A 23,587-nucleotide genomic window follows, 5' to 3' on the forward strand; every position below is an offset into this window, starting at 1 on the left:
GATTAGATAAGTGCTCTGAATTATAGATACTTGCCTTTAGCCACAGATTACATGTAATGGCAGAAGAGAACAATGACACAGTAACAGGCACACGCAGACGCTATGGGCTGTATATTATTCATGACCTATTCAGCAGGAAATAAAGTGCTCCCAGAAAATTAATTCTAGTAATAAAGGAGTGCAATTTTTAAGACAGCTTTATGAATTATTTTGTTCCTCTACAAACCATATATTCAGCAATTGCAAATAATTAAGATGTAAAAGTAACAATGAACAGTAGGAGGGAAAAAAAAAAACTGTTTAATTAGTCCCTAATTAGATAAGTATGCCAGATAGCACAAAGGATGGAACTAGTTTCAAGGAGGAAAAAAAATAGAAAAACATCCAACACATTGAAGAGAATAGAGAATAAAGCGTTTAATGTTAATTTCAAACAAAATTATTTCAAGTAATGTTTTGCACACTCGCAAGAGCCATTTCAGATTTTGAAGTTAGCTGAAGTCTAGAAATAATCTAATTCTGAAACCTAAACAGTCGTGCAGCTGTGTATGTTCAGTCTCTCTCATTTCCATAAGCACTGAAGAAGCCTATTTTTGCTCTTATTCTCATTTAGAATATTTAAGCTTCTAAAAACTATCCTGATGGGATTATATAGAATATAGTTGCTATTTTCACAGCCCGAGCTACCCAGACAAGAAAAAAAAAATCTTTAGCCCAGAAAAATAAGGAAAGGATCTTCAGAACAACAGTAGCAGTTACAAATGCTGACAAACTCCATCTTCAGCATAATAAACGTCATCAGGATTCTCTTTGGGAAAGCTGCAGTTGCAAAGCGATAATAATTAGGCTTAATATAGTTCAAAGCTAGACTATGGGAGCTGTACATGCCACAGGAAATTAAGTAAACATTTAACTATAAGCAAGCTCCAACATATTTCAGATTTATAGTAAGTTACTCAGAATACTGAATACAACCCAGTGCTGCTCTTACCTTTCTTAGCAGCATCTGTTCTCCGTCTTGCTGGCGACACCAGATCCTTTACAATCTGTAGCACTTGAATCATTGCTCCTTAGCAAGATCAAAAGAGACTAGATGCCCCTCCGAAATTCCAACAGGTTTCATCACTACATAGTATTACATGGCTGTCTTCTGAGTGCTCAGGCAAAACTGATGCAGGAAGAACTCAGCTACCTTCAGAGCAAGATTTCTGCCTGACGACTCTCCAGGCTGGGGTGATGGATTTAAAGTGATTTCAGCACAAGGAAACAAAAAACTGCAAGCAGTCCTAAATGTATTTCTGCAGAACATTTTAAAGATTACTTACTGAATAGAACACATACTGATTTCTCTAAATAAAGTTCAAAGGAAATGTTCACACCAGTGAGTAAAGAAAACACTTCTTGAAACGAATGCCAATTGCAGCAACGTACTCCCCCAGGCACACCCACCTAAGAAGTGGGTCTGCATCCTCTTTTCAAGTCTGAATCGATTCATGAAATTTCACAATGTTTTAAGAGAGCTACTGGTGCAGGGTAGAGACAGCGTCAGACCTACTAACAGAACTCAAATTGAATCTAGCCTGCTAAACTCCAGCAGGCATAAGCAAGCACCTGCTAAAAAGAGTCATTTGGCTCCCCTTCCTCCCCCCCAGACACACACCTCTGACACCCTCCAACGTGACTGGAATCCTTGCACACCAGGAAACATGCTGGAAATCCAGGGAGCATTTCAGTTCTCTCTCTCACCACCACCAGAGGCCCAGAGAACAGTTGCAGCTCAGGTACTGTCATTACTTTTGGCAGGTAATTTTAAACAGACAAATGGCAGTATGTGCCCCACAACATTTTTAATGCCGTTTGGAAAACGTACAAAGGCACTTCAGAAATCCTTTCTGTCAAAGATTTTACAGGGCTAAGAAAGAAAAGAATCAGAGAAATCACGTTTTATACGGTTGCACTAAATAACTGTCAGTGCTGAAGAGCTTCTGTGAATGCTTTTGGAAACTGAATTCCTACACAGCATCATAAGGCCTCATCTGCACAAAGAGCAATTTAGAAGGCCAACTGTGTTTTCTGAAAACCATAACATCAGAACAAACACAGGCCACAACCAAGGCACAAGATGTATTCTCTGGCCTTTAGACCTTCTGTTCCCATTGCTTAAGTGTTGCGAGCTGGGAGGAGAGGTCATCTCTTTCCATTTCCAGCTGCTGATCACACGCATGTCAGATTTTAGATTTGCTGGCATATTTACCCACATGCGTGTTGGTCTGTTGAAACACGTACAGCGTAGGCACGACAAACTGTTTCTCTTCTGGTGGGCTCATTTACATTCTGAGCGTTAATCCACCCCTGCCAAAAGTAATAACATTCCTGAGTACTATCATATTTGGTTTGGCAAAACAAAGACAACTAAAATCATTATCTCTGACAAGCCATCCAATTTCTTTTCCCACCCTGCAAATATGTCCACTCAATAGGAAGCTTGGAGACTATTGCTGTGCAACTAGAATTTATCTCTTCCCAAGAGAGGACTCTTCAAGCTATCTGAAATGAAGTGTCTAGCTCTTCACGTAGAGAATAATTTCCAACTCCTATACATAAACTTGAATTCCAGGTTTCAGACAAATTACTTTATACACAGAGAGGGAAGGAAAAAAGAATATAAAAATAGATGTTTCCAGAAAACAAGCATAAGTTCAAAACATTTATTTAAAAGATGTATTATACAGGGTTGCCTGATAAAGTTTGCTTGTTAATAATACAGACCTCTACATTTCTGCTGTAAGAACTTTCCCACCATTATATTTCCATGTTGTGTTCGTTCTTAATTTAGTTGGGTTATCGACCAACTTGTCTTCAAGTTACAGATATAAACTCAAAGGAGTGTCATTGCTTACAGCTAAGTTACATTGTAAATTTACTCTGAGAAGCTGACCAAACTTATGGTTTGCATAAGCATACAACCATCTTTACAGCACTATGATCTTTTGGGGGTCTTTGATAGACATATATTAAATACAGAAAACAAAAAACAAATGAAGAGGAGCACTGTACAACAACAATCCAAGAATAAATGTTTGGCCAACTAACACATAGCATACCTGACAGATCCTGAAGGTGATTTATAACTGAACTAGATTAATCTACAGCAAGGTTCTGAAGTATTGGAGTAGCCAGGTTGGCTGACAAAGAACAGCAGTAGAGAGGAGGGAACGTAGCACGAGAGAAGGGAATAGAAGGTATATCTCCTGCTTGCTTTCATGTTACCATTATTTTCAAAATTCAGGAAGTAAGCTACCTCAATAGTAAAAAGAGAAATCAGAGCTACTGAAGTGCTGCATTTAACACCAGAAAAGGATTACAGCTGTTCCCTGTTGGGAAAACGGAAGTCGCTTCATTTTCATCAAAACTATTTCTTCTCCCAGAGGATTAACCGGAAAAGGTTTCTTACATGATTTTCAGGTTTGTTGGACTATGACAGAAATACAAACTAGTACCTACTATCATCTGCAGAACAGTCATGAGAAAGGCTTTTATCCCATGTTCACCAGTGTCACTCTCTCCCCTGAAAGGAGGTGCGCAAGCACTTCAGGACGAGAAATCATTTTCATATACACCTGCCTCCCTCAGCATGAAATAATCTGAAAGGATGGTATACACGGTAGTTTCCTTCTTGTCCTATTTGAAAAATTTTAATTATAACAAGAAAAAAAGCTTCAAAATTAACTTAGGAAACTGTAATCAAGTTTACTAAACGTCCTGTTTGCACGAAGAGACAGATACACAAGATAAGCCAAAACAAAACCAAGTGTCATAATCTTAGTGTAAGAATTTAAGCAGACTGTTTGAGGAAGAAAAGTAAAGTTACATCTCAGTGCGTATCATGGGAATTTCCACTAATCATCTGCATTTCCAACAACGAGTTAGCTGAGGAATATGGGCTTGTTAGTGTTCTTGCATTTGGCCTTTTTTCTTTAACTTCAAAACTTTAGGAGATAAGGGAATCACACACATTATAAAATATATGGTATGAACAGTTAACCAGGACTGGATTTTATGGAGCACTGTGGGTACCCCTTCACCTCTCCTAACTATAACAAAGGGAATGATCTGCATCATGATTAGTTGGCTGCCATCAGTCAAAATAAGCAATGCTTCTATTAATGTAATTATAGTTAGCTGGTCTCTGAAAGGAGTTTTTTCATAAAGCATACTGCCAGGAGCTAACGTGTACAGCACAAAGGATGCTGCAAGATTATGGCTCCGTGGATATTTGTCAAACAACATATAGGGGAAAAGAGTCAGAATTTAAGTTTAAGCAAAACTTTAGTTCCCCCCCTCCTCCCCCCACTCTCTTTTTATAACCTGGAGTTGTTATATATTCATGACATTCTGTCTAGGCTTTAAAAAAAAGGGTTCGTGATGTGTGTGTGTTTTTTCCATCAGGGTAATCCCAGACAGCACTGCAGCTAAACTACCCCAAAACACACCCATTTGTCGCGCTTTCATTTGTGGGAAGGAAGATGTACAAGCTACTTAAAAAAGCAACACCAACACCCACCACTAAAACGGCTTGAGGGAATTCATTCATATGAACAGTAGGCCTGTAGACATTTATTTGAGATGCAAAGTTATCTTGACCATTCTTTGTCCATTTCACATCAATCTGATCTGGCTAGGATTCAGTTTACATGCCACATCTCCGCAGAAACCCAAACAGTTCTGTCTTCATAACCCTACCTTGTGTTTCCCATGGAGCACACCAGAATTATTCATGTCTTTTTCCTTACCTGCTAGCCTCTAAACATGGTTAAGATACCTGTCAAGCTGACAAACCCAAAGAAACCGACAGTTCATAACAGGCAGAGAGAAATTTGGGGGTGGCAGCCATGGCAAGGTACCAGGCTGAGATCCAGTTTCAACAAATACAGAATCAAGCTTTAAGACTTGCCATCTCTTTAGTTTTGCAAAAGAGCAAAGCCTGATGTTACAGGCAGTAGATGGGGATTTACAAGAGTAAGGTCCACTTGCCTTTTGAACCCCTTTTTCTACATCTGAAAAAAAAAAAAAAAAAAAACACACACTTCCGAGTCAGCAGGCCTATTCATAACAAGGGCTATAAAAAGCCAAGTACCAGCAACAGCGAAGGCAGCTGTTCTTAATGACCAATTTGAATGTTTGCTTTAGAAGCTGCAGTTTCAGAAGCCACACATGGCAGAACTGCTTCATCTCCCCTCCTATCTTAACACAAAAGCTTGGAAAACGAAGCAGATTTCTTACAGGGAGCAACAAAAATTTTATAAGCAGGGAAAAAGTTTTTCAACATTAGGGTAGCTTAAAAGGATTAAGGAAATACAAGTAAGGTACAGTAGTTGGAAAAAGATTCTTTAAATACTAGAAAAAAAGGAAAAACATACTGTAAAAATATTTGCATGGCAATTTCCCAGTACATACTTTCTTGAGAAAAGCGATAAAATCAGGTACAACCTACCCAGAAACTAAGTCACAGCAACACCTCAAATATCAACAGAAACATTTTGTTTTACAATACTCCTCTCTGACTTTCCCTGTCACAATTGGTCTTCAAATGAATATCTCAAAATAAATAAGCATTGAGCTCTGAGACAGGCAATACATCACGATACAAATTACTCCAAAAGCAGCTGTAAAGCAGGCTATCTGTCCTTTCTCACTAATATTTTGAATTAATTTTCCAATCCATAAACCGAAGCCTACAGCTTTCGTTCATTAGGTATTCGATAGTCAGGTCCAGTTGGAACAGGAGAATTCTGAAGCCCATGTCGATAACTAACCTCCAGCCCCCAACGAATCTCTGAATTTTCATTATTTTCTAAAGAGTATTCTTGGACAGTAATGAAGGGAACCATGAAAAGGGAAGCAAAGAAAACTGAATGTTCTCAAGAAATCATTTCTGGCATTCTGGTAGCCCTTCCTGGGAAACTGTTTGCACTAGTGACATAAACCCTGCTTGTTATTCAAGGCATTCATTTTTCAGAGACGACTGCTTTTTTGGCTATGCATTTTGCATAAAAATAAATAAAATATGCTCACAGTCTTCTAAAAGATTGAATCACCTCGGCTGGAAGAGACCTTCTACATCACCAGTCCAACTGGCAACCTGACCGAGTTCCACCACTAAACCACCTCCCTTTCTGCCACATCCACAAGTCTTAAATACCCCCAAGGGATGGCCGCTTCCCTAGGCAGGCCACCCCAATACTCGACGACCACTCTCTCCATGAAGAAATTATTTGTGGTATCCAACCTAAAACTCCCCCAGCACAACCTGAGGCCACTTCCTTTTGTATTATCACTTGTTACCTGAAAAAAGAAGCTGACACCTCCTCGCTGCGACCTCCTTTCAGGCAGTTGTAGAGCGCGATGAGGTCTCCCCTCAGCCTTCTCCTTTCCAGTCCAAACATCCCCAGTTCCCTCACTCGCTCCTCCTAACTCTTGTTTTCTTGTCCCTTCACCAGCTTTGTTGCTCTTCTGTGCTTGAGCAATGCTCAAACAACTCATGTCCTTCCTGTAGCGAGGGGCCCAAACCTGAACACAGTATTTGAGGCGTACAAGGGGACAATCACTTCCCTGGTCCTGTTGACCAGCACCCCCAGGTCATTTCCTGCCAGGAAGCTTTCAAGGCTCTCTTCCCCCAGCCTGCACCGCTGCCTGGGGGTGTTGTGCCCCCAAGCGTAGCACCCAGCACTTGGCCTTGAACAGCCTGCGGTTAGACTCAGCCCATCGATCCAGCCTATCCAGATCCCTCTGCAGAGCCTTCCTACCCTCAATCAGATCACTGCTCCTGCCTAGCAGATCAACAATTCCACCTCATTTGGTATGATTCTGCAGTCATTAACTGCTTAATTCAATGGAATTTGCATTCACTTCGATTTTTTCCCTTTTTTTTGGCAGTTCTGCCCCTGTTTTCGAAGCATGAAAGCATGCTTCAGTTTTTAAACAAGCTGATGTAGATATATGATCCTCTTTTACAAGAAGTCATCCTGGGAGCAGAAAGAAGCTTGGTCTAGATAGAGGCTGGAGAAAAATAATTGTAACAGTAAGCTAGAAATGCATTCTGATTAAGGAAGAGGCATTTGTTCACATCTTTTATGTCTTTTTCTTTCTACTTAAATATACAAGCAAACTGTTTGTTACATTCAGCACTTTATTAAAAGGTCCAAGAAATGAATTCCACCTATTCCAGGCAAATATAAGTATATATACCTATATCAACCCCCACCAAAAAAGAAGAAAAATTAATGAAAATTAAGGAGGAGGAGGAAGAAGTGTAAGCTAAGTTCAGCTGCCATTATTGCAGGGTTTGAAGTTTTAAGGAAAGAAACTACACATTGCAAAATCCTGCAACTGCACAACACCCTTACTGTTCTCCCTGTTACTCAATTCATGTTCTTTTTACCCCTGTAGATCTTGCTACAACACATTCAGCAAGTGGGTCTAGACAGTAACAGGACAGACAGCGACTTTCCCAGAGCCACAATGAAGACAAGGGCACTGCCTGCATAGATCACTTTTAGCATCACCCCGGTAAATGGAAACCAGGCACTAATGGAGAACAGCATCAGACCTTTGTGTTCAAATATTTTTCAACGGACTGTTCCAAAAAGATACGTAAGCAGGTATATTCTATTTTTTCCTCCTGACAGGTGTGTTTTACACCTATCACCTCTACCAGCAAAATAAGGACACTGCTTAGTCTACGAGCATGTATTTCCCATAAAAGCCGTACTGTCAGATCTAGACATACACGTGTGTTTATGTACTTTCAACATCATTACTGAACTAAGCTACACAGTTCAGCAAGAGTTTAAAAGGCTTTCAAAAGCTCTTGGGTATTTAACCTGTTACATTTTTAACTTGTAGTTAACTTGTGTACATTACAGTACACAACTCCTCAGATCCAAAATGAAGTGTTGCAACTACATGATCAGGACTGTGTTAAGCAAGCAACACAGATGTTCTGATGAAGAGCAACCAGAGAACCACAGATTCTTATTAGGAACCTTCAAAACATTGGTCATATTGCTTTCTCCTCTTCCCCGTGCCCATGTTGTCCTTCAAAAGAGAAAAGGCCACTTTGTAAGGCACAGTCATTGAGTGAATAAAGAAAGCACAACAAAGCAAGTTGTACTTTTCCCCCAGTAAAAATTATAAATAAGGACATCGTTTCAATTATGTGATGAAATATTTTTTTTAAATGGAGGAGGGGAAAAGAGTCAGTACAAGCTCTCATCTCAGCAAATGTACACAATCCACGGAATTTCTCAGTCTCCCTAATATTATAGACCTAATCTTTACACGTTTTTCGCTACTTACTTATTTTGAGGAAAAAAAAAAATCCATGCTAGAGCTCTCAATTAGAAATCATACATATAGAAAATTGTAATTACAACAACAGAAACGTTTTTAAAGGATTTTTCCAAGCAGACAATACAGCCATGACCCAAATCCAGGAAATGCAAAATTGAGGAAGTGCTGTAAGTATCAATTGACATTTATCTTCAAGCTAAATAATGTTATTGAAATTATTCATCCAAACCTAAGCATATGGAAAGAGGCCGCATCAGTCATTAAAGCGAGATATTTTTTCATTTTACAATATTAACAAAACTATTACTATCATACTGGCTTCAGTACTGACACACATAATAATTTAATCTGGTAAAAATTAAGGAAATTGAGTGTATGTTTAACTCAAGAGAAACAAAAAAAAAAATCTTCACTTTTAATTTAAATCCCTCTCCAGTTTCCTGTTGAAAAAGATATGAGTGAGATGAATAATCCCATCTCACTGAAGCAAAGAAAACCAACAAACACTGTGCATCACTTTGTTAGCAGGATTAAATCCTTACCAAGATTTCTATGTTTGTATTTAATCTAAGAAATTAAAAAAATGCAGCTGTCCATTGCCACCAGGAAAAATATCAGATCGTATTAGTCCACTGCATAAATACATGGTACTTTTATTAAGGCTGCATAGTTGCTTTGTGTAGCAAATATTCTACGGTAGGACTTGCTCTCTGTAATAAACTCAAACTTTTTACAAATTTCTGAACGCTGTGCAATGGGCTAGTCTAGCAATAACAAAATATCCATTCACACAAATGCAGCTTTACTGCTGATGAAAATACTGTTGTAAACAGAAACTGAAAGATTTCAGTACTTCAAAAGTAACTGAAGGAAATTATCCTGAAGGTCACACGTATCAGAAACGATCCACCTTCCATAAGGAAGTGTGCCTGCATCTATTTGTTTACTGCAGCCACGTTTTAATCTGCCTCCTGCTCTCCTTTTACATTTACTCAGAAAACACATCTTTAAAACATACTTAACTGATGTATTTAAAAAGCCAGGGTTAGTAATTAGAGTTGAAAATGACAATTATGTTAACCATGACTATTTAAAGCTAATCCTAAAGTTATGGCTGATATGTGTGACACTGGCCATCCGTGGCTATCTCTAGGGATCTCCCTGCTTTGCTTCTGTTCTCAGGAATGGACTTAACTTAGTAGAGCATTCTAAGTAGCACGTTACACTTGCTTTGAATCCAGTCTTATTTCCTATAACTTACATCCATGACAGCTATTACCAAAGAGTTCCCCTACTCCCCCACCAATGGAAAAATTTGGTGGAAACACCTGGGCTTCTCAGCTCCACCACTTGCAGACAAACTGCACCAGCACCAGGCAGAGGCAGGAAGCAGCAGTGTGAAACAGGCTTCTTTGCTCAGCTTTATTTTAAGACAACCACATTTTTGAACTGAAGAGCATCTTACCTACCTATTACAAGAGCAAAAGTAGAACTGTATGAGCTGTAGTGCCTCAGTCCCAATTTTAGCAGACTGTAGTACATTCACTGTTCTTCATGCTCTCTCTGTAGAGAATTTAAACTCATGCCAACAAGTTTCAGTTGACCATTGTCCATGGTCTGAACGAGGGACAGAACTGCAACGCTCTACCCAGTGTTAGTCAGGAACTGGACCTCTGTACCAGGGCTAGAGGTACAGAAGTAGTGCCATCATCCTCCGTTTGCTGTAGACTAGCCTTTAAACTACTCCGTTAGGCATGCCTTGGCATACTGTTTAGCAGGATCACTGAGTTTCAAGCACTGTACAAAAACATAAATTAGGAATTAGCTCTCCAAAATAGATGTTACACGTTATGACTGATGCAATTAAAAAAAGTCTCAGAGTTTCACATAAATATTATTTCTTTTTGTTTATTTTAATGCATGGGGAATAAATAAATCTTGAAACGTCGCTAGAAGTGACTCATTAGCCTTTGCTCTAAGAAATACTTTCCTACCACATAGCTAAAGGGAAATCTGTGGCCGTTTTTGTTACTGTTCCTGGCATAGAAAGGAATAGGGGGAGGCAGCACAGGGAGAAATAAAAAGCAGAAGTGATACTTCTCAGTTTGCACCTCATCTTTTAAAGGCTAACTATAAACCTAATTTTTCCTCTCTCATCCCCCAAAACCAAGCCCTACTTCTTTCAAAAACTTTTATGGTAACTACATTTAAAAAATAAAAAAGAGAGAGATACTAAAAGTTTATCTAGTTTTTAGAACCAGATATAGAGAAATAGAAAAATATAACCTCTCCTAAGAATGCAAGGCCATCAGGGCCTGTGGAACAGCCTAGCTACAACGTATGGCTGTAGCACAGCATCCCTGATAAGAACAGAGTGCTGCACCTGGCAAGCATCACTTCCCAAAAGTCTGGCAGAGGGCAGGGAAGAAGGGCTATGCCATTAGAGTATTTGCACAACTCAGGAACGCTAGCGCCACAAAACAATAATCCTTGTAAAAGGCTGTAAAAAAAAATTCTGCTACAAGCTAAAGAGAAGGAGAAAGCTTTATACTGAACGCAGCAAAACACATCCTGGTAAGAAACTTACTACCCTACATCTCTAAAAATTCTGGGAAGTTAACTCCCGCTCCGAGAAAGAGCTCTGAGTGAGCCTTTCAGCAGTCTGCCATGGAATTAGACAGCTTTTCAAAGAGCTTTTCAATGGTAAAATAGAAAGACTGCATTCAAGAATACTCTCATATGGCAAAGTGAAGTGCTTTATTAAAACAAAGTGCCCTTTTATATTAATGTTCTATTACATTAATGACTGCGTTGGCCAAAAGCACTGCAGATTTTATAGCACGCTGGTATGCTCTCTACCCCAGACAGTAATTGATTATGTTATGCAACATAAAATGGGGCTGGAAGAGGGTGCTTACATTAGAAATCTTGAGCAGAATAGGTACAGGGATACCAAGAGCCTTGAAAAACAATTCACTGCTATCTTGTCAGACTCCCACATCATTTTAAGAATGAAAATCTCTTAATTATAGTAGGGTTCTTTTGCATCCAGAGATTAAATGAACCTTATAAACAGCTGCTTGATAGGGTATCACTTAAGTGCAGCTACTTTGTTTACACAAACATTTGCAAATATCCTTTAACTGTTGAAGAGACAACAGATTGGATAGTTTAAGTAAAGAAAAAAAAAACTCAAATTTAAACACAGAGCTACTCTTGGAGCCAGTAACCCTGCTGGGATTACTTCTAATGCCTCACTTATAACCCCAGGTATTTTCAATCTATGCTACATATCAAAGTTGCTTCCTATCAGAAAGTGCATAAAGAATGTCAGAGTATTTTTTCTTGAAACACTGTCAATTTATCTTAAAATAACCGCACGCCCTATAAATCAAGGATTTTTTTTCCTTGAATATAGGAGAAATAGCACAAATGAGGCAACAGCTCACATTTTTCTCAGCTGTGATAAAGTTACACTACTGAGCAGCAATGGCTTCATTTTTCCAACACAGCAGTGCATATTATTCCATCAATTGTACGGAAAGGGAAAACGCCGTGACTCACAACAGGCAAGGAAAGTCTTTTAAATACCTCTCAGCACTGCTGCTGGAAAATTCGTTTTCAGCCTGTTTCAAACCCTTCATCTGACTAAGCTGTTCTTTTGCAAATCTTCTAATTCAATAGGAAATTACAACAGTATGGTGCTTAATAAGGGAGCCTCTGGAAAGTCCTCCCTGCAGCAACCAGAACAACATCGTTCTGTGTCTACATGGTGCCTTGTGCAAGGGGTGGGTACCTGCCCAGACAGCTCCAGCTCCAGATTTTCGGCCATATTTTAGCTGTGAATTTCTGCATCCTTTCCTTTGGAATGGACTCGACCACCACACTCAACTTATCGCAGGAATGAATAGGATCCGAGAAATATGAATTGCTTACATAGTGGTGGGTACTTGATACTCACTCCAGAGAACAAGTTACAGTGTTCGTTGCTACTCGCTCCTTCTGCTGCAGGAATACCAAAGATCCACAATAAAGGCATCATTGTGCAATGCTCTATATAAAGGAGTACAGACGTAGGTCCAAAGACTAAGATTCAGATTTTAAAAAAGGAAAAAAAAAAAAAGTAACAGAAGAGTATTATCTTGCCAAAGGCATGTACTTCTGTGTACACCAATTTGTCCTAACACTCAGTTCAATAGTCCTTACTGGCCATCAATGAAAACTGCAAGAGACAAATTTAGAAAAAAAGACACCCCTTCTTTATATATAGATATAAGTAAAGGGAATTGTCTGTGTAATGTGATTTATAAATAGAAAATAATACAGAAGTATATTATATAAAATGTAATGAATGTTTAAATATGTTTACATACATATATAATTTGTCATCTTTGCCATTATAGGGGTGCACACACAAAAATAGTTCCTTTAAGTAAATAATTTTTAAACAACCTAACCTTAGCTTTCCTTGCAAACACGACAAAGAATTTATGTGAAGTGAAAGTATCCAGAAATTGACCAATAAGTGGGTGTACAATAAGTGGGCTATCTCCAAAAGTATTCACAATGGTAACTTTTCTGCCACAGCTCTCTTATCAGTTTAAAGCTAACAATAGCTTCCTGCTCCTGCCAACATCTTGGTTTACAAACATAAATTGTTAGTTTAAATGTAGGTGTTATGTTGCACTTACTAATTTAAACAAACCCCATCGACCATCAACTTAAAACCCGCAGGGAGCAAGAGAGAGCCCAACTGAAATATTGAATCTTATAAAAAGTCAGACTACTGAACTTAAATATACCACCTGGAAGCACAGCTTCTGAATATAAAGGGTTTTTTGTTGTTGTTTTGTTTTTTTGTAGCTGCAACCTCCTGCAAGGCTTAAGAAAAGAAAGTGACTTCACTCCAGTCTATGGGGATTGATGATTTATTTCATTCGGTTAAAAGAGTGACAGAACAAAAGAACCCCACAAACTCAAAAATGTTTGTCTTCCTATCCCAATCTAAAAATAAAGACTAAATGCAAGGAAAGCCACAACTTAGCAGTCCTAAATACCCTGAAGTGATCAAAAATAAAAGGAAGGATTACAAAAAAGTTAATCTAAAAAGCCAGTTTAAGTGCAGGCAGATTTCAAAAAGGTTTATCATTTGTGTTCTGATTGTACAGTTATTTAAATCTATCTGCCAAAAAAAAGTAACAGGGTCTCAAAAGTTAAATAAATTGACATAATGCAACAAGAAAATCATCATAAAACATTAAGATTAAGAAAACAACTAAGTTTTTACTAACATGCCTACATTTCCTCAGTGTGATGCATCAGTTCTGTGCATGTCAAGTACTGTGGTTTGTATTTGATTCTGACTAACAAGCCCTCTGTATTTAGAGGAGATGTTTAATTACAGCATTGGTGAGAAATTGGGTCATCTAGGATCTGATTAGCCCTCTGGAGATGCCTCTCCTCACTCAGTGTTGAGGAAGCCTGAGATGACTCCATGGTGGAACTGGAGTATTACTCCACATTACAACAACGGTTCCACGCACACAACAAGCGAGGTAAAGACAGCATTACACTGGAGAGAACTGTCTCACCCGCTGACCACTTACTCTCACCCCTGTGCTTTGCTCACTTAGCTGCAGGAATGGTTTGTACTGCTGCAACTATGTAGTAAACAGATTAGGGAGCTCACCCAATTCAAATCAACCTCATGAATGCTTGCACAACAAGGAAGAATGCAGGATTTGAAACAGGGAAAAAACTGGCTATGGCAACGTTTCAAGGGGGTCATGAAATCTTGAAGCCCCTCAGTTCAGTCCTGCTTCTCTCTCCAAGACATACCTTTTAAATGAAATCCAACTTCATCAGAAGTTTTCCTGCAAGTTCACTGAAGTTTCTGTAACTCATTAACCGTTACCTCTAGATCAATTTCAAGTCAGAAAACTCATCTCCTGCACGCTTGATGATGGCCTCCCTGAGGACTAGCTGCACAATAAGGAGTACAGCCAGCATACACACAGCATTACCTACCCGTAATTGAAGAAAATATAAGTGGAAAATGTATAGATAGATTAAAAAAAAAGAGTATCAGTGAAGCAAGATCAAGATTTCTCCTGACTGCTAGATTCAAGATCTAGACACCTTCATACACATGTATTTTTCATGCTTCATCCTCCCACTACAAACATGTTACTACAGTACTGCTTCTTCTGATCCAAGAACTCATATATCATTATGGTTGTATGAACTGCCAAGTTACCCTGATACCTTCAAGAAAATGCAGAGCAAGTATAAGAAAAATAGTAATGCTATCAGTGAGGTAACTGTTAGGAGTCAGCAACATGCAAGAGATTCTTAGTTCAAAAAAGTATTTTGTGAATTTCATTCTTTTCCAGGTAAAAATAAAAAAAGCACTGTGATTCAACTCTTTAACTCTTAAAATATTTTTGAAGTGTCCTGAGTCTTCAAATTAAGCTTTTTGAAACCTGCATTATGGCCCTTTATCATTCAGACCTCAAATAGGTTTTTCATAAAGAATTACTACTTCAAATTTCAGTAAAGATGATCCAGGAGGCAATAGCTTCTTCGCTATTTCTCAGATGACAGTATTTCGAGCGATCAGAATATACTTCCTCTGTGAAATCAGAACAATTGTTACAGAAAACACTTCACACTCTGCATCTTCAAGCTGGTGCTTTAAAAACGGGTGTTCAGAGTTCTCAGTTCAAAAAATAAAACAAAACCTTAGCTTGCAATATAACGAAATAATCCGACATCCCTTAGCTATTCATTAGAAACATCTTTTAGCTTACTTTTGCATTTTCCTCCTCCAGCAGGCAATTTTGTCCATGAATCACAAAGTCTTCTCCCTTCTTTCAGTCTCAGCTTATTGAAAACAACTGATGACTAAAAAGCCTCTTAAGCTGCATGAATCAACCTTAACATTACTTGCAAGAACTTTTCTGGACTACCCAAAACGTGTAACCACCTTACACTTTGAGATACAGGTCACTGTCCATTTCTCAGCATTTATTTTATCAACTGCTTGACTTGCTCCTCAGTTCATTATCCATTCATTCCGGCATAAAAGGAGGGCAGACTGAAGGGAGTGGGGGGGAAATTGAGGCAGCCTCAACCAAACACTTTTCTTAGCCTAGGAAGTTTTGCATAAACCCAAAAGACTCTTTTCTCAGTTGCAAAGAGAGATAGAATAATGCATACTTGCTAAAGCATTACATCTTTAAGGTTGACCTGAACAGGTCATTTGTTTCAATTCCCAAATATATTGCTCATGAACACAGAAGCTGACAGACAAATATTTCTTTACACACACTACAGGAACTCAGAAAGGGGGGGGGGGAAATGTGGTTTTTAGCATGTTTTTGTTTTTCAGATCACAAAAGCTAAGGTTTCTCCATAAACACACGCTAGAAAGCCAGCTGTAATGAGAGGTCAAGAAAATAAGCAACCATCAAAGAGAGGCAGCCTTTAATCACGCTGTCATGGTCTTGATTTGAACTGGTAGAGCAAAAGGTTTCCCACCTCATTACCAGACCACACTGACCAATTCCAAAATGTAAGGTTACACTGCAAAGCATCTCTCCAAACACACAAAACGTGCTCCTGTGCTGTCGGTCACAAAGAAAACCTAAACAGGTTATACTGAAGCATGAAGAATAGCAGGTTCACTTCCCAACTGCACGCAGGGTAAGTTTTTAGGGTGTGGGAAACAAAACTAAAATAAAGAAAGTCAGGAAGGAATTATTCTGTAGACAGCAGAATAAAATAAAAAGTTGGCACTGCGTCCTATACATTTAAAGGAAAAAAATTGAGATGTCAGCAGCTTGTTACAACAGTATATACTAACATCTAGTTTAATTGTTTGCAAACCAAGTTCACTGCAGGCAGCTCAAGCAAGTTCATCGCGCTGACCTTTCTTCAAAGGAGAAAGCACAGGAAAACTCCCAGACATAAAGAGCACTGTTTATAAGCCTAAGAATTTTTATCATGACACTACACATTTTCTGGCAACTAAATGTCAACAACTGGAGAAAATGTAAGAGATTAAACCAACTCTGCCAGTGGCGTGACACTTCTGGCAGGTTAGATACAGCCAGGGTTTCTCTGACAAGCTATGTTTAAGCATAAAATAAATCAAGATCTAGCCTGGGTACGCTGCATACCCACCCCTTTAAGCATCTGTGCCTCATAGGATAACGAGGTCACAATGCTACAGTGTAGCTTGAAATATGGATTAATCTTTGCCTTATTTATGAAAACAGACATTTATAAAGGCATTCCACAGAAATTGCCCACGAACAAAAACCAGCTGCCATGGATGCTGGACTTGGCTATTCTACCAACGCTCCTCTCCAGTCCTGCAGTGATCAAATACAGCAGGATCCAAGGCACTTACCTAGGCACCTCGTAACTACTAGAAGTTACACAACAGCAAGAGTTCCTCTACTCACTTTCTGAAAAAAAAATTAACCAGTCATTTGCTTAAAAATAAGCTGAAGTTGTATTTCTTAAGTACCAAGATAGCACAGATTGCTTCTAGAAGTTGCTTCAATAAAATACCGTGTTGTTTTTCTAACAAGCTGCTAGAACAACAAATTTCATACAAGGAAAACGTAGCTCTTCAAGCTAACGATTAAGGTTGGCAAAAAATCAAATGGATATGAACTGCCTGTGAATAAATTTAGGACACATATTAGAGAAGTGATTTAATAATATTAGGACTGAGATTCTAGACCAGTCCTTCCCAAGCAGCAGTGGAAATACACATTGCATCAAGTGAAAGAAACGGGAAACCCGGTTACCCAGGATGTGGAGAAGGCTGAGGTTCTCATCTACCTGGATTTGTGCAAAGCATTTGACACTGTCCCTCATGGTATCCTTATCTCTAAATTGGAGAGACACGGATTTGATGAGGTAAGGAACTGGCTGCATGATCGCACGCAAAGAGTTGCGGTCAGTGGCTCCATGTCCAAGTGGAGATCAGTGATGAGTGGTGTTCCTCTGGGGTCAGTATTGGGACTGGCACTGTTTAACGTCTCTGTCAGTGACGTGGACAGTGGGATCAGCTGCACCCTTGGCAAGCCTGCCAACAACACCGAGCTGCGTGGTGTGGTCAACACACTGGAGGGAAGTGATGCCATCCAGAGGGACGTGGGCAGGCCTGAGACGTTCAACAAGGCCATGTGCAAAGCCCTGCACCTGGGCCAGTGCAATCCCAAGCACAAATCCAGGCTGGGTGGAGAATGGATAGAGAGCAGCCCCAAGGAAAAGGACCGGGGGGTGGTGGTTAACAAGAAGCCCAACACAAGCCAGCAATGTGTGCCTGCAGCCCAGAAAGCCAACCGTGTCCTGGGCTGCACCAACACAGCGTGGGCAGCAGGGCAGGGAGGGGATTGTCCCCCTCTGCTCTGCTCTCGGCAGACCCCACCTGGAGCCTGCGTTCAGCTCTGGGGCCCAGCACAAGCACAGGGATGTATCAGAGCGAGTCCAGAGGAGACCACGAGGATGATCAGAGGCTGGAGCCCCTCTGCTCTGGAGCCAGGCTGAGGGAGCTGGGGGTGTTCAGCCTGGAGAAGAGAAGGCTCCGGGGAGACCTCACAGAGGCCTGCCAGGGCCTGAAGGGGCTGCAGAAAAGCTGGGGAGGGACTCGGTGTCAGGGGGTGCGGTAACAGGACAAGAGGAGTGGCTTTAAACTAAAAGAGGGTAGGTTTGTGGCTGCCCCATCCCTGGCAGCGCCCAAGGCCAGGCTGGATGAAGCTTTGGGCAGCCTGGGCTGCTGGGAGGTGTCCCTGCCCATGGCAGGAGGTGGCACTGGGGGGCTTTGAGGTCCCTCCCAACCCAAACCATTCTATGATTCTACCACAAGAAAATAACAAGTAGGATTCTATAACATAGTCTGTACATAACAGCAGTCCAAATTTTCTGACCAGCACAACATTAAATTTCTTAAGTTTGATGTCCCTGCATTTTACATTTTCCTTTTAAGAAAGGTTTTCATTTTGAATTTCACTAGATGATGCACATGTTTGGCATACTGGAGTGTTAAAGACTCTCCTCATTTCAATACTTCTAACTGTCACATATTTTGTAAATGAACTCTCACATCCAGAGGTATGCAGATAAATGTATGTTCTTAAGATGATAAATACCTTGTATAATAATGTATTTAGCAGGAAGAAGCAGAAAGCTGCAAATACTGAGCTTATAGTTCAAGTTTCTCTGAAATAAACACTAAGCCAAGAAGTTTTTGAATCTCTTCTAATACAAATGTTTTTAAAAAAAAGCAGCATTTTCAAGTAGTGTCCTTGAAGCCCATCACTCAGCACAGACTTCAGAACCTAATCTAACACAGCAATGTGGTGCTCTTCCTGCAAACAGGAGACTGCGTTCTGCTTAACAATATTATTAACCACCACAAAAAGAACTACCAAAGTGTTACTTTTCATTTGGATAAAGGTATTCCTCTTAATACAGAGCAAACCTTCCAATGTAAAATCATGCCAAAATCTCATCAAAATCAGTGGTGTTTTGCTCAAGTAACGACAGCATTTGTTATACTCAGACCAACATCGCAGCAACACCGTGGTGAGTCACACAACGCAGCAGGTATAATTCAAAAGGTAAAAAGACAAACATATTTAAGACTATCCATTAGGTGATGACAGCACATGAGATGCTCTAAAAATGAACGATGATTAATATAGCAGCGTCTGACAAGTCAGGATATTCAGGTACGTGAATTACTGCTCGTAAAGTCGTCGTTTATGCCAAACTTCAAATAAACAGCAGAAAATAAGTGTGAACAGCAATATGAAAGAAAACAGATATAATTCTATTAAAGTACTAAAACAGTTCTATCTGCTCTAAGCACAGACCCCGAAATTCAGCACTTTTTTCAGTCATTTTTGGGTGTATTCTTTCTTTGCTGCAATTAGCAAACATTTCTTCCATCTTTTTTTTTAAAAAAAGTCAAGCTAAAAAAAAAAGATTATTTCTGACAAGAAATTCAACCAACAATTTTCTTTTAGTCACTTCCTGCCAGAAAAATCAATCTGACTTATTTTACTAACATAGGATGTAATTATCCTATGAATATCCTATCCTATGATGCCTATTCTTTCACAGATTCACTACAGTTGTATTGAAGCTAAGCTGTATTACAAACACAGTTCCCCTGTTTAGGAAGTTACATCGTTCCTCCTGTGTGATGCAAGGCTAGGTAATGTTGCTGCCAAGATTTATATTAAGTAGTCTCACATCTACAAAAACTTATGAGAGACATTCACTCAAAACAGTTTGCTAAGAGATTATCTTAACTATTATCTTAGCTATGGTCTGAAACTAAATTTCTGCTTTCATGGTTTTTTCCACCAAAACAGATCCTAAGTCACAGTTTTCTGTGGCTTATATCTTTCTAACACATGCCAAAATTCTTTTGGGATCAGAACTCTATACTGGCATTTGAGTAATATATTTATTTTCCCCATAAAATGAAGTCCATTCATTTTATTTTGGATTTTTACCAGCTATTTGAATTTACTAGACGTTCACATATTTTGGAGTTTTTAGGCGAACCCAAGACGTTTTCCCCTCACATTTGTGTATTTTATTTATGCTGAAGTAAAAACAACGGTCAGCTTGTTTCCGAACTCACCTTCTTGAAAATGACACCAGGCTACCAACACAGAAGCCTTACAGAGCGCACACTAATCATAACTTTGCAGGTTAAGAACAGTATCTGCCAATCTTGGCATCATTATCAAAGGACTGAAGAGGCAAAATTCAGTAGAACATTTTGAAGGAAGGACCACCTTCCAAAGCTCATTACAGAAGTAAATTTATTCTCAGCTACAAGCAAAATGTTTGTTTATAATAAAGGAATCTACTCACTCATGACTGGAAACTTCTTTGCATATAATCCAAGGCAGGTCTTGAAGCAAGGTATCTTGTTGGAGAAGGTTTCTCAGAGGTATACATGTCCTAAAGATAGCAGCAAAGAAAGAAATGGTTTTTCAGCTTTAAATAAGTAAATGTTATACATAAACTCTCTCCTACTATCTTTTCAATCTTTCTTGGTAAAAAAAAAAAAAAAAGAAATAAGGAACACAACAACATATTTGTTACGGCTGAGGAACTTTACTGCTTACGGATATATTTTCAATTTTATCAAGTCAAAAATTCGTACTTTCCTCTAACATTCATATTACAAACTTGTTTGCATGGACTAGTTCAGAAACACTAACCATTCCCAAAAGATAACAAACATTCTCAAGAAATTAAAAGACTATGATATAGATATAGTAACTAAAAACGAAGTGGTATTTTCCTTCAACACTCTGAGCTAACAAGAAGATGCAATAAAAGAGATACTCTTTGAAACACAAGAACTACAAAGAAACTTACTAAAGCAACCTGGGTTGGCACTAGCATCCTGCACTTCCTCAGAAACAAAACCTGAGAAAGTTACAATTTCTAGTAACTAAACCATGGGATCCTTCAGCCTAATTGAAAGGAGAAAAGGGCACCTACGTAGGGCAGATGTGGATTCACTAACAATGGGCCTGGCTTCCCCTGGAGCGAAACATGCAGGACTTAATCTTCAACAGTGACAGCACAGCAAGTACTTTTTTTTTTTTTTTTAATATTGCATAATCTGCATCCTGGTGCTAAAAAGCAATCTGATAGAACAGTTACACTGAAATAACTTCACCTCACAGCTGAGATCAGGAAAAAAAGACAAACCTACCTACAAAACCATAAAGTTTTCCTCTAATACATGCACAGAGTTTCTGAAAATTAAGGACTTGTCTGATTTATTTCCTCTTTTCAAACCAATGAGAACTTGCTGAACCTGACCACCTGTGTTCAGCCAGCTAGATCATATCTCGCGCTGACTCAGATTTCAAGTCTCAACGCTCCTGATCTCCTAAGACTTAAAAATAATAACAACAATAAGACAGATTTACAGCACGTGCCAAGAAGCTGATGACTTTTCATAGGACTGGGCTGACATCACAAGAAGATGATAATAGCAATTGCTAAAACCAGTTTAAAAAAAAAAAAAAATGTTCTGACAGCCAAAAGGAAGCCATTGGTTTCAGAACTCACTGAAACTTACAACCAACATTTTAAAAGTAATGGAGGGAAGAGGCTTAATAGGGGAAGAAAACGGTATTGTGCTGCAGAAACATGTATGCAAACATTATAAAAAAGAGGAACACAAAGCCATTAGATGGTGCAATCGCTGAAGAGCAACAGTTTGAATTGCAGGTCCCGTCAATTCTCCCTGAGCGGCTGCTAAATTAAATGTTTAAGTACACGCAGCCTAATCGAAAATCAAGTGTCTGGTTAAAACGTACCATTAGAGCTGCAGTCTTGTCAGTTTTCTTTTGACTACTGATGTCAAAATTAGCAAATATAACTTCCAGGACATTTAACCATTTACCAGAATAATTACAGTTATTATGTTAAGAACATCAAACGAGCCTTACAGACAGCACACCACCCAGGTCCAAAGCACTTTTGGCTGGAGCTCCACACTACTTTTGTGCCCAAATTGTTCTTCCATCTTATGCAGAGTCAACTGGAAGACTGGTCTCTCCAATTCAACCTGATTTTCCTACGGTACAGCCTCACCTTATTTTTTAAGTATGACCTGGCCCCAGAGACACCGCATTAGATGACAGTTTATTGTTTGTATGTACAGGAAAAGGCTACTCATAAGGAAAAAACAAAGCATCAGTTCTGAAAACCAGTTCATGATAATAATCGCATAATTATCCATCATATCATAAAACCTAGTCACGTAAAACTAAGGAAACGAGTGGTGAAGAATATAGCAGCTATATGCTACCTAAACTGTGCCATAACTAAGAAAAGTGAATGTTTCAGTATATTGTGGCGACTTGAACCCAGACTTCCATACATAAAATGTTCTTGCAATCTTGCTTTCTGCATCTGATGATTTTGTTTAGCTATTGCTAATACCTGTTCACTAGCCAGTAAAAGTTTCCAGTTACATTTACTTTATATTTGAAACACCACCATGTGCTTTATGTTTCCCTTGTTCCTAACTCGAGCACTTTCCTGAAGGCTGTTTTCTTAGGCTATTTGAAAGTGCCCACTTCCCCAAAAAGGAAAGCTTCATATTTTATCTCTAATTTGGAGCACTGCGAGCAGTACTGGCAAGTCAGGAAAAGTCAACACTGCCAAGTACCAGGAAGTCTGTACCTTCTATTGCAGTACAGTATTGATGTTTTTCCTAAGGATGCACGTTAGGAAACTAAACTGCTGTCACCTCGCTTTCTCAACCAACAACCTGATTGCTTTGAACGCTCGTGGTGTTCTCTCCCGTACACAAACACTACCAAATGTTATGCAACAGGGGAAAAGAAAGAATGTTCCCGTCGAACGTCCAGATACCATCTTGAAAAACTGTCTTTTTATTCAAGACAGTAGCTGACATCCTCTTGCCATTAACAAGCCTATAAAAAACCCACGCACAAACCTTCGAACCTTCTCTATTCCTGAAGAGCAACCCTTGTATCCAACCCAGTATTTCCCCTGCTAACAACACATTTACTAGCCCTCCGTGGTATTCAGCTTCAACAGTTGCAGAACTACTGGCATTTTAAGTAAGAGTGGAATTGGGAAAAGTTCTCTACAGCTTCAAATCTGAGCATACTAATAACACGTCAATTATCTGCTTCCACACCTAGTGCCAGGTCTCCTTTTTACCCAATATTCTGTCTCAGTATGACGAGTATAAACGAGAGTAAAAGGAAGTTACAGCATAAGTCCATGTATAGTGACTTGATCCAGAGACAGAGATTCCCTTTAATTCGTCAGTGAAAGATTCAAGTCTAGTCTGTGTGTACATTACTCTAGCAGCAATTTAACTTGGATACTAAAGGAGTTAGCACTAAAAAAATATATCCCCAATTCCCAAGACCCAGAAACCAAAGGAACAGCATGTAACTGCACTGGTTTTACAGCACACCTGCATGCACAGGAGACAAAACAGTCTAAACAGAACCTGGCCGAATAAAGCAATATTTTACTGTCATTTACTTTCTTCTTTAAACCAAAATGTTAGTGCCCTGCAAACAAAACATCCAGAGATTTCAGGAGCACATGTTTTAAAGCTTTATAGCTAGCTGGCTGGCAAAACGTTAAGTCCAAAATGATTGCTTTCCGTGCTTATACTCAGAGGGCAAAT

General features: G+C 39.2%; 1 protein-coding gene across 4 annotated transcripts in view; it reads right to left on the reverse strand.

The window, feature by feature from the left end:
* Window positions 1-23,587, reverse strand: part of USP6NL (USP6 N-terminal like) — a 115,928-nt gene that overhangs the window by 90,307 nt on the left and 2,034 nt on the right. For 3 of the 4 annotated variants that reach the window (XM_035332364.1, XM_035332356.1, XM_035332360.1), the window contains exon 2: window positions 20,260-20,349. Coding sequence is in view for 3 of the 4 variants with exons in the window: in XM_035332360.1 (XP_035188251.1) it covers window positions 20,260-20,349 (90 nt within the window). In the remaining variant the exon portion in view is untranslated. Of the gene's footprint in view, window positions 1-991; window positions 1,594-20,259; window positions 20,350-23,587 lie in introns of those variants that run through there. The other variant, XM_035332346.1, reaches the window with a different exon arrangement.

Source organism: Oxyura jamaicensis, chromosome 1 (assembly GCF_011077185.1).
Source record: "Oxyura jamaicensis isolate SHBP4307 breed ruddy duck chromosome 1, BPBGC_Ojam_1.0, whole genome shotgun sequence".
Classification (NCBI taxonomy): Eukaryota; Metazoa; Chordata; class Aves; order Anseriformes; family Anatidae; genus Oxyura; species Oxyura jamaicensis.